At 52.7% G+C, this 12,060-nt stretch overlaps 1 protein-coding gene across 1 annotated transcript in view; it reads right to left on the bottom strand.

The window, feature by feature from the left end:
• Positions 1-1,757: 1,757 nt before the first annotated feature.
• The window catches only part of CNNM2 (cyclin and CBS domain divalent metal cation transport mediator 2), a 126,943-nt gene continuing 116,640 nt past the window's right edge, over positions 1,758-12,060 (bottom strand). Inside the window, exon 8 of the mRNA XM_075154942.1 lies at positions 1,758-10,088. Within this exon, the coding sequence (XP_075011043.1) occupies positions 9,879-10,088 (210 nt within the window). The 3' untranslated portion in view covers positions 1,758-9,878. The remainder of the gene's footprint in view (positions 10,089-12,060) is intronic.

Here is a 12,060-nt window from a genome sequence, read left to right as displayed (position 1 = left end):
CCATTCCCTGCCCAAGGGACGGGCACGCTGTGGCCCACCGGCGGCGGGGTCTCCTGCGGCAAAAGCCCCGTGGGAGCAAGGCGAGCACCGGGGACGGGCCTCACCCCCCGCCCTGGGCTCTCATTGACCTGATTTCTCCCACATTCTCCAACACCACACGCCCACCCTCACGGCTCCGCAGAGACGGAGGGGCTCACAGCGGCTGCACCGAGCAAACTCCACCAGGGACAGGAGCCCGAGGCTTACTGCCCTTAGCCACAGCCCTGCAGACATTTTGTGTCGGGCGCTGCCAGCAAGTACTTCTGAATAGGTCAAAGTGACTAGAGGTGCTCCCAGCTCCTCTTCCTCTACACCATCTCCTCTCTCAGCGCAGAGAGGGCCCACTGCAGCTGAAGCACAAACCCAGTATCGGGTACGCCTAACCATGATGGAGGTGCAAAGCCCTGTTGCCAGTCCCTGAGCAGCAGCTATTGCAGCCTTGGCGCCTGAAGCCCCGGCCACCTGTGGCGTACATTGACAAGGCAAGTTTGTAGGTGCAGAGCCACCAGCCCACCCTGGCCCTGCACGAGGGTGCTCACCTCCAGCAGAACGGCCCTGGGGCCCGCTGGGCTGCAGAGCGTGCGGCAGGAGCGCAGGGCTGGCCAGGCACTCGGAGCGAGGCGGTGGCAGCGATGGCGGCGAATGGTCTGCCAGGCCTTAACAACCTGTAGGTACAAGAGGTGACCTTGAGCATCACTCACACGGTATGTGAGAACCGGCCGTCAGTGCGGGGGGTCCCATCCTGCTGCTGCAGCAGCGCGGGGCCCAGCCACGCAGGGAGGGCGGAGGCAGCCCGGCTGCTGCTGGAGCCTCGAGGAGGCAGAGCCCCAGGTGCAGGTGCCTTCGCTTTGGGCGCTGCTCCCGCCCCGCTGCCCTGGGCAGCCGACACCCATCCCGCCTCCCTGCAGGGACCCAGCCTCTCGCACCCTCCCTTCCAGGGGCCCCGGGCTCTCCTGCCCTGCTCCTCCTTCCCGCTGCTCTTCACCGTCAGAGCCAGCCCCCAAGTCTGCCTTAGCACTGATTTTACTTACATCCTGCTTGCAGCATCCCACCATCCTCCACCCGCTGCCAGGGACAGGCACACGCAGGGGAGCAGAAGTCCTCACAGGACCTGCCACTCTCCCCGTCCTGCTGATACGACATTGGGGAGCGAGGTCCAGGGGGATGGGGCCACCCTGCAGCGCAGGAACAGGGACAGGCTGCACTGGGTGCCGCAAAACCCCCCACAAGTCTTGAGCAGACGCTGCCCAACTCGCTGACCCAGGGTTTAGCAGCTCAAGAGCTGAGCAAGGAAGCAAGCCCAGGGCAGGGAGAGCGGCTGCGAGGAGGACAGGGGTTAAGGGATGGCAGAAACACAAAATGGGCGCACGGCAGGGCTGTATCTGGCACGCAGCAAAAAGGTCGGCCGTTACTCCGCCGGCGTGGAGCTGGAAGCGATGCTGGGCAGGGGACTAAGCACAGCTTAGTCACTGCAGGCTCCGCACAACTCTGCTGCCGAAGTCCCAGCGCCGGGGGAGCAGGCAGTGGCGCCTAAGGCGGGGGGACGGACGGGCTCGCTCCACCAGCGACTCCCCTCCAACGGAGCCGCCGTCACCACCCGCCACGGCCCTCGCTGGCAACCCCAGTCACGCACCGCCTGGCAGGAACATGCGCTACGGACAGACAGACGGACGGCGTCTACGCTCCCGGACAAACAAACATGATCTATGGAGAGCAGGTTGTAAATAAGGGGGTTTTATTAGTGGAAGAAAAAGGCCCTCACCCTTGAGGGAGCTTCAGAAAGAGAATGTCAGCTGCTTGCCGTTGCCACCAGCTTCCCAGCTCCCGGTCAGCAAAACCACCGGCACAGCCCTCCCCAGCTCGAGGACTTACGGGCCCAGACCCACCAAAGCGAAGACCAAGACCTGGCTCTAAGGGGAACAGGATCCGGCCTCTCCGTGGCTCTTGACAGCTGACGTGGAGGTTAAAGACCGCTGATGTGCCAATAGCAGAGATCTGGGTCCGGGATCACCGACATCAGCCCCACCACCCGCATGCCAAAATCCGTCCCTTGGAAATGAGGGGGGAGCATGGAGGAGGGAAAAATGCATAAACTGGAATGTTCAACAGAAAAAAAATCATCATTTATCTAAAAAGAATAGAAATAAACAAAATGCTTTTAAACAAAATCACAAAATATACAAATAAATCTGGTACAAAATAAATAGGAAAGACTGGAAATCTACAACAAAATTGGAATAATTATAAAATCCATTCGTATGACAATCAGTATATGAAACGTATACACTTCATTCAGGATTTCAGTTGTGCTTATTCAGGTTTATGTACACACATGGAAATACTGTAGTCAGAATACTACAACTCTGGAAACCTGAAGTCATGTACAATATGATACAATTCGCAAAGACCGTGTACGATGGCAAATGAGAGACAGGGAAGAGCCGGCTGGAGTGGCTGAGCGGGTTCAGATATAGCCACGAAAACGCACTGCGGAGGGAGAGCCGCCATGCCTCCGCGCAGGGGGGACCGAGGCCGAGCCAGCAGCGGCCGGGAGGAGGCTCGGGGCAGCCGGGAAGGACCCGACGGCAGGAGAAAGGTTTGGTGTGAGACCTCCGGCTGCCGAGCACCAGCCGCTCGTGGCTTCCAGAACGCTTCTCAAGTATTTGGGTTTTCAGATTCAATGTGTTTGGCACCCGGGCACCTGCCCCGCGATTCCGGTACTGAGGCTGGCTCTGCAGCCGCGCGTGCTGGAGAAAGCACGCGCCAAGAGCTCCGAGGTCCCTCAGCAGGGCCCGGCCCTGAACCGTTCGTAAGCCACCCTTGTGCTTGGGAGAACACGGATCAAATGGGACCGGAGCACGGGTGCTGGGGTCCTGGTGGGTTTCTACTCTCCAAATTTCACATGGTCTGCGAGGAAGGCAGAGTCCCTTGAGCAGCATCTCCTACCCTTAGCGCGAGGAATGAAGCAGGACGGCCGCAGCACCGCCCGTTCCTGCCTGCTGCACCTCCTTCTCTCGCCTTCCTGGACACTCAACCAAACACAGTGAGAAGAGCCAAGGAACGGCCACGGCCGATGCAAGAGCAGCAGCCGCAGAAAGCCACATTGCTGAACCCAAGCCAGCACGATGCAGAAGGCCAGAGCACGTACCCTGGGTAAAAACCCGCCAGCCAAACCAGCCCAGCCCAGCCTGCTGGGACCTAAGACTTTAAAGCAGGGATGATGCTCGAGCTGATCCTGGCCCGGCCAGTCTGTCACTTCTGTGACAGAGGAGCTCACCGGGAGCCCCCTCCACCCTCCCACATTGATCTTTGGGCGAATCCAGAAGGCGTCCATTCAATATTGGCACTTCCCACTAAAGGCCTATGATCCAGGCTACTCATCTGACACCTGCAAGTTTCTCACTTGAATTTGGAAGGATTTGGTACAACAGCAATGCCCAGAGGATAAAAAAACCCCGCCTCCTTTTATAAAGCTCTGTGGTCTCCAAACAGCTGAAATGGGATGCTAGACCGCTCCACCAAGCACTAAATGCTGGGATAAGCCCTTCCTCCCCAACAAACCCTGCTACCAACCGCCTGCCGCACTGCTTCCAGAAGACCACAGAGACATCAAACCCACCTCTGGAGCATCGGAGCCGCCCGCAGCCTTTGCATGTTTCAGGCGCTTGTTTGGCTCACGACAGCTGACAAACCTCAAGCCCGGTTGACAGGCAGCTCCTGTCAAGAACGGCCAAACCTCTCCTGCTGGGGGGAGGATTAAACATCAAGCACTTCGTTAGCCAGAAATCTGCGCTGGAGGGGAGAGAGCAGCCAGGGCACCGTCCTCTGCAGGATCCCAGTGCTCAGCCCTGCTCAGAGGAAAACAGGACCCGAAGGAGAAACCTCAGGAGAGAGAACAAAGATGTTTTTCAGCTGGAGACAGAAGACCAGCAGCTTTGAGTACCGTATTTCCAAGGTGCAGAACTGCTATAGAGCCTGACCTCAGGATAACGAGAACAACAAGATGTCGCTTTGACGGAGTTCAGCACTACCGACCTGTGAAACACCTCCCTCCGCCACCCGTACCATGCCACGGGCTGGAGGCAGCTTTCCGGCACCCCCTTCCCATCCCTGCAGCTCAGGAAGGGCGCTGGGATAACCTGGCATCCCAGGCTTTCTCCTAGGGAATGCTCTGACCTCCACCACCTTCAGCATCCAGCTTCTAACGGAACAGCAAATATGCACAACCAGACCGAAAAGCTCAACCGTACCGCCTCGGACCCGCAGCAACAGCACCCCCTCGCCTCGACACGGCCTCAAGGACGCGGCCGTAAAACTAACCACGGAGGAACGCAACCCAGCGTGAAGCCAGGCTCCAGCACAAGGGTGGGATTGTCCGTGGGGCTCTGCGGGAAGCTGTGGATGTCTCCAAGTCCCCTGTGCTGCCAACACATGGGTGTGAGGCCAGTATCACCACAGAGATCACACCAACAAGAGACCTGCAACCGATGGAGCAAGTATAACAACAGAGCAGGGATGAGGGCAGCTTCCCAGCCCAGCTTGTAGTGTAGAGCTTGTCCTCTCTGCTGATCAAGTCAGGATGAAGGCTGCTCTGTCCTCCGTGCCATGAAGAGATGCCCGGCTTTCGATCATGTTAGTTAAGCTCATCGTTTCACTGTTGGGCCAAACCAACGCTCAGTATCCAAGGACCAGGTACTTTTTTGGGTCTATTTAGACCCCCAGCGTAGAGCCAGGCAGCGGGGCAGGCAGCAAGCCCGGGCCCGTATCACAGCGAGCCTTTCAGCACGTGCTGGTTTTCTGCTTTGTGCCAGCTTCGCACACGGCAGCGCACAGTACGAACGCAGGAACCCCTCCACGCTGGTCGGACACCTTTGGGATGAAGCCTCAAGTTAGCATGACAAGAAGAGGTACTCTCTGCAGCATCCTTCCCCGCCTCCCAGCCCCCGTTCTCTACTGGTAATCCAGACACTGGATAACTTGACAACTGGTACACAGGTACTAGTTTTAAAACCACAGACGTGTGTATTAGGTATCATATAAAATATGGTACATCTTTCATGTGGGAAGGATTTCTATAGATAGTGTATTTCAGCACAAGGAAGATGCATGTTCCAAGGGGTCCTGGAGAACGCGGCTGTGTTCTCCATCACGTAGGATACTTACACAGGGTGCTCGTGAGGAGACAGCGCTGCTCTTTGCCATCCCCACCCCCAGGCCCCTCGGCTGAGCTCTGCAGAGATCACAGGAAGCACCACCGCTGCCCAAGCAGCCCCTCGCACGAAGCTACCTCTTTGGTTTTCTTTGAGCTGATTTGAGCCAGAGCCTGACACCACCAGTGCCAAAATCTCATCCTCATCTGAGCTGGGCCCTGAAGGCTGAGAAGCAGCAAGGGGTGATGTCCATGGGCCATCATGGGCAACTCGCCCTGCTCCCCCTGAGCTTTCTCCAGGTCTGAGGTGAGTGCAAAGGGCCATATCCTGAGACTCCTACTCTTGCCAGCTCCACCCGCACAAAAAGGCACTTAAAGAAAAGAAGAAAAAAACAACAACAACAAAAAAACCTGCGGTGAGGAAAAGGGGAGTAAGCCCAGGAGAAGAGAGGAGGAACAGAACAGCGAGCACAATGTGAATGAGTGGCTGACCCCTCTTCCAACGGGGCCCAAGAACTGCAAGCCTTGAGCAGCCAGCTCCAGCTCCAGCTGCCCCGCACAGGTCTTGGCATCATCCCACCCCTGCTCAGTCCGGAGCAGGAGTGTGCGTGGGGGCAAAAAGAGCGTGAGAGGGAACTACACACGACTACAGGTTTGGAGCAGAAGTGGAGAGCGGTGGAAGGCCCTGCCCCGTGGAGCTCGCTCTGCTGGTGCAACTGGATGGGGGAAGCACCTCGTCCTGCACGCCAGCCTCGGGGCCCCTGCTCCCCGGCCAGCCCGGACACCCTGCCAGCATCCCTCGTCCCTCTGTGGGACACCCCGGCCTGAGCTCCTCTGCGGCCGTCGGCTGCACAGGGATTTCAGGGAGCGGACAAGCTGGGAATAAAACAACAAGCGCTTTGTAAACTCTGGAGGGTCTGAGCTTGGGGTCTACAGAGAGGCCGAGGCTGGTTTGCTAAGTCCACCCTGAGCCCCTCTCCACTCAGAACTGGCGTGCTTCGTATGATCTCCACGTCACCAGAGTCAGTCTTGTTTGGAGAAAGATTCTCATTGGAAAGCAAGAACATTCCTTCACTCTTTACAAAGATTTGGCAATACAGAGAATTAAAAAAAAATAAATCATAGTTACAACAGATTCAGGTTCATTTCATTTAAAGGAAATTCAACCAACAGGAGTGTAAAAGTTATAATTCACAGTTGTGCATTTAAGATATTAGTGTTGAAAACCTCACTTCAAAGAACTCTTGTGCAAAATTGTATTGACAGTAGAAACCATGGCTAGATGCCCTCCCAGCCTCCCCCGGCCAACAGGCCATCGTCCACCCCTCTGCCTGCACCCGGAGGCAGACGGACGAGGAGAACAAAGGCGGCAGTAGGAGCTGACATAGGAAGATGCAGTATCCTTTCTATGAGTCAAAGCCTTGCCGAGGTCTGAGGTCAAGTCCAACAATTCCCAAAGCCACCAGCTGGTGCCCTGCGCCGCAGCGACGACCGGCAGCCCTGCCAAGCGTCCCTATGGCACTGCGGCACAGCATCTGGCATCTGAGCCCACCTGAATGCAGGCGGGCAGCCAGCGAGGCAGAGAAAGCAGACCTGCTCTGGCAGGACACCCGCTGCAAGGGCGCAGACTCAGACGCCGTAGCATCTCCATTGCAGTCGGGAAAGCCAAGCCCCGGTGCCGGTAAACGCCGTCCGGAGGCTCAGAAGTGATCCTGAGCTGGGTGCTGGGCTCCTCTGCTTGTCATGGTTCCCACCAAGAGGGCTGGGAACCCCTTGCATTTGTTAAACAGTAAAACTGTAAATACCCTGAGAACAGGGAGACTGGATTTTTTCCCCTCCGGGGAGAGGACCATGCTTTGCTCTTCAAGCTAATTAGTAGTAGCAGCTCCTAACCCCTCTGGGTCAGGTACATATTTTCCATATGAAACACATCTATAATCAACTATTTTTATGGAAATTATTTCACTTTCCATTATTGGATCTGTACAAATGATGAAAAACAGTCATGCAAAAAATCGCCTGCAAATTTTGGAACAGTGCAGCATGGGCAGAAGCAGGAGGTATTTGCTTTGGGATCACATGGCTTTGGTTGGAAAAATTGGCTTTTTTTTTTTGCCTTTTTTTTTTTTTTTTTAAAGGGAAACAGACACTGAAACAAATCCATAACCTGCCATAAGAAGCAGAAGTCAGATCCAGCGAGCAACCTCGTCCCAGAGAGAGAGCTGCCTTGACTTGAGCCTTCTGTCCTTCGGCAGGTTTGACAAAACGGATACTGCATCTCAAGTTCACCACCATGTCAAACACTTCCGACAAACTTTTACATTCAGCAACGCTAGTTAAAAACTGGCGAGGCAAGTTCCTCGCCGAGGACAAACGCTGTAACATCTCAACATTTTGCTTTGCGAGAAAGGTGCAATATTGGCAGCTCTCCGGGAACAAGCGGGGCTTAGGTCAGCCTGTGCCGACGCTGAGCCGTGTGCTCTCAGCGGTGGCAGGCTGGTGCACATCAGAGGATGGAGACTAAGGAAACGCTTTTAGATGGAACTCAAAAAAAGTTAATAAAAAGCTAAATGTGAGAGTAAGGTTTTGGGGGCCCTGTTTCCTCCTCACTGGGTGCACAAGTTAGATACTGTGCAATTTCTATGCCCCCTTGTGGGGACTTCATCCTCATGGGTGGCCCCAAGGAAGAAGTGCACCGTTCCCATCGGGGAGGACAGCAAAAATTAGGGCTGCTTTCTGAAGCCGAAAGAGAGAGGAGGAGACACACACGCAGACCCAATCGGCTCTGACACCACGCACTCCAATTTCCTGCGGGGAGATCCTGCAGCAAAATATTGCACCTTTCCAGCCACCACTCGCAAAGACGGACCGCGGGAACTTGCGGCAAGTGCCTTCCCCAGCCTGCGAGCAGGAGAGACGGGGCAGGCGTGCAGGCACAGAGAGCCCTGGCAGTTGCCTTTGGGGCTGGGGGCTTCTTTGAGGGTCAGATAAGATTATCTGGGTTTCAAAGAAAGGAAGGGAAATGCTACATAGCCAGGGGCCACAGAATGGTCTCGAAATAGAGAAACCGCAATGCCTGATTTATTAATCACTCCAGATACCGAGGGCAACGTTCACATTTTGTTTGAGACAGCACTGGAAGGGGAGAGGATTGGGGGGACACACTTTTTTTTCATTTGAGGACCTAGACTCCATCTATGGGAGTGGGGAATGTGTGATGCACAACTGCCACAGGACGCCTCTTGCTTGCACCCAGTCTGCAATTCAGGTTTTCGGGGTGGAGGAATTGGTTTCTGCTGCCCAGCGCAGGGTGCTCTGCGCTAGCGGCAGCTGGGTGGGAAGCTCTCTGCTCTGCTACCATGGTAATCCCTAAAATGGCTGTTAAAAGGGGCAAGAGAGAAGGAAATGCACTAAATCCACTCAAAGGAAGGAATGTGGCTGGGAACAGCCTGGAAACGAACCTCTCCGAATCCCTGAAGTGCAATACACTCGCGTCTGGAAAGTTTTGTCAGTTCTTGGAGAGGAGAGGATGGTCCCGACTCCTCAGCAGAGCCCATCCTTGCACTGGCAGAGGTTTACTGTCACCTGGAGGATGTACTTTGGGCGTAAGTGTAGCAGCATCTTTTGTGTTAATACTAGAGATTGAAGGGGGGACGGGAACTGATGTTCTCCGTTATTTAGCGAAGACTGCACATCTGCTCTGGCCAAGGCAATGGTGCGCAGACCACTACAGCACGTGAGTGCTTAAAAGCTTGTTATTTTGGGGTGTGCACGTTACCTCACCATGCAATTGTCAGGAACATCAATGAAAAATCACCCAGTTACTTCACTATGGAAAATTACACCTGGCTTTCATTCCATGAAACTGCAGTTTTGCTAATTAACTCCTTCCCCCCCAGTATCATCTTCAACATACACAAAGTTTTTGGAGGTTACAAAACTGTAAGTGTAACAAGGCTTTTGCCTGTTTTACAAAGAAACCTTCTGAAATTTGAGAGATCATTAAATACCAAAGTAATCACTCCTTCCCTGAAACTTAACTGGAAGAATGTAATAATACTCATCCCTTGGCCCTCCAGGTGGCTGAAACCAGAGGTTCCTTGAAGCTTGCTCATTCTTAGGACACAAAATAACATACAAGTACCAGTTACTAACTTCTTCAACAGGGCAACAAAAAGGACCAGAGAGGGGTGAAAAGAGGCCTAAGGACATTGGAACCAATTCACAAAACCACGACAGAGCCCATTTGAGGTTCGGGAGGGACAGAAACAATTTAAAACTCTGCAAAATACTTTTTAAAAACATGATCTCTCTTGAAAAAATAACTGGAGGAGTTTTTAAACTTCTCCATATGTGTTTGAGGAGGAAAAACCCAACAAGGATCAAAAATACAGATAAAAAATAAACATGATTCTACTTTGCAAGAAGTATTTTCATCGTTCTCAAGGGTGGCTCACCATTCCCAAAGTACGCTTGGGGCTTTAGTCTCTCTTGCTCTTTGCTCCTTTCTTCCTGTTTCTTCCTCTTCTGCTCCCAGAACGGACGCAAAAGTCTTTGGTCTCAGAACACTGGATGCAGCACAGTGTTGCAAGCACATACTAACGGTGTTCACACTCGGGGAGGAGGCAGGAAGGAGCGAGGGCTGGTCCTGCTGAGGAGATGGGATGGGTGGGTTGTGGGGAGTCAGCTCCTAGATCGCTCCTTCACTGTGCATACTGTGGTTGGGCTTGTTGTGAGTCACACAGTTCTGTTCATTCAGCAGGTTTGCTGTCTCGTCCGGCAAACCGTCATGCAGCTCCGTAAGAGTCAGTTCGATTTTAGTGTTTTCACTGTCCGAGGACTGAGGTGTTTTGTCCATCCGGGATGCCATCAGGGCATTTTGGTACTGCTGTCTTGAGATCTGCTCCAAGAACAGAAGGAAGGAACGAAAATAGCCAGTCACACTTTTGTGTCTCCCGTGGGACACACGGATAAAATAAAGTGCCCTCCCTTTCCAGATGATCACACTTCAACCCCTGTTTACCTGTTTCTATAAAACATCCCTGCACTTTGCAAGCCTACAGCATCCCAACTCAACACCACAGCATGGTGACATTTCCAGACAGGGTGGAAGCACAGAGCTGTGCAATTATCATGCTGTTCAAAGGCAGGGATTTATTCCTATGCAGAGATTTTAAAATCAGATCTCCATTGGCTTCTAACCATGCACATTTTTAGGGCGAGAACCAGAGTTCAGTGAAGTCTTTCTCCCAACTTCAGCGAGCTCCTGGTGAGGCCCTAAGAGTCCCTATAGAGCCAGAGGGCACAAGCCTTACTGCTCTTGTCTAGGCCAGCAAATGCAGCAGGAGCTACAGCCTTATTCTGGTACATAAGGACATTTGATTCTAGAAAAGACTGGGATCCCCATAGAGATGAGTCCAATTTAGCAACCCATTAAGTCTTCCACTGGTCTCTGCAAGAGCTGGCTGCACGCAGCAGAACAGTCATGGCAGGAGCTGGCCTAGAGCATGGAGTGTTACTGCCCACGAAGCCCCAAAGGCATGGAAGCCTATAGCCCCATATATTTGCATATGGTGGTAGAGGGAAGAATTAATTCTGGAGCCACAAGCAACCAGCCCCGTAAACTCCTCCGGGTCAGCCTTCTCAGCCAGGACAGGCAGCAGGATGCACGTGCACTGGCAGCCCCGCGTGCTACAAGGGCAGTGGGTTATCTCAGCAGGCAGGAAGGTGGAAGAGGTGAAATGACTTTTAGAAAACCTTAAGTTTCAGTAGCAACGCAAGAGAGGGACTGGAAATGGAGAGAGTCAGATGGACCAGGTCACAACTCCAAAAGCAAAATCCAAACATGCACGAGCAACTCACAACCCTGGTTTACAAGGTATTAATTGAATAAATGCCCACGTGGCACAGTGAAAACACTAATGTTGAGTCTCTGTTCTGTGTGTAAAGCGGAGTGATGCAAAAAGAGGTGTGCAAGTCTGATTGCATAGGCACCAGACCGTTTAGCATTCATTAGCCTCAACCTTAGTATGAACACAGCGAGAGTTGGAAGGACTCCACATAAACCAGCATAAGATGAGCAGTTGCTCTGTACAGCAGATTAGCCATTGAAATTTGTAGTGAGAATCACTTGCCCAGTGATAAATATTTACTGATCTAAACCCTGAAGGCTTGAACCATTGACTAGTACACTTGCATCTGTCAAGTTTTGAATGCAAGACTGTACTCTCCTTTTAAAATTTGGCTACAGAATAATCGATTTAGCATTCCAGTATTTCTACTCTATTCCACATTCTTAATATTGAATTAATTTTGACAGAAGTTGAGTTCACAAATCATTTGAGTTGCATACGGAGAAACTGTGAACGTGCACTTAACTTAAGAAAAGCATCAAGGTCAACTTCTGGCCATGGGACGTCAGCTTCCCTGGACTCCCAGCTGGGCTGGAATTACTGCCAGCATTAGCTGTTCCTCAGCTCAGCTAGATTTCCTATCCCACAGGACTCGCACACATTTCAGCGTGGGATGCACCATGCTGGGGGACAGAGCTGTATTCATGCAGCAACTCACTGGTAGTATGAGACATGAGCCTAACATGTGAAGTTAAGATAAAGAGAAATGTCCAAGACTTCTCCAAGCAGAAGAAGGATGACAAGTCGGAAAGTAAGATCAAGAACCCCAAACTGAAACCAAAATCAGAAGTGAATAAAAACTGCAACCAACAGAAAATGTATCATCCTTTAGAAAAGGGCACTGTCTGATAATGAAGGGTCTCCATTTCAGATGGCTCCAAAGGCTTCACAAGGATATGTCTTTCATGACTAAAAGCAGAGAGAGGTTATTTCCTACAATCTTTCCTCGAGGGACCTGAA

Source organism: Calonectris borealis, chromosome 7 (assembly GCF_964195595.1).
Source record: "Calonectris borealis chromosome 7, bCalBor7.hap1.2, whole genome shotgun sequence".
Lineage (NCBI taxonomy): Eukaryota > Metazoa > Chordata > Aves > Procellariiformes > Procellariidae > Calonectris > Calonectris borealis.
Note: the sequence above shows the minus strand (reverse complement) of the source record. Positions and strands in the feature narration are given on the sequence as shown.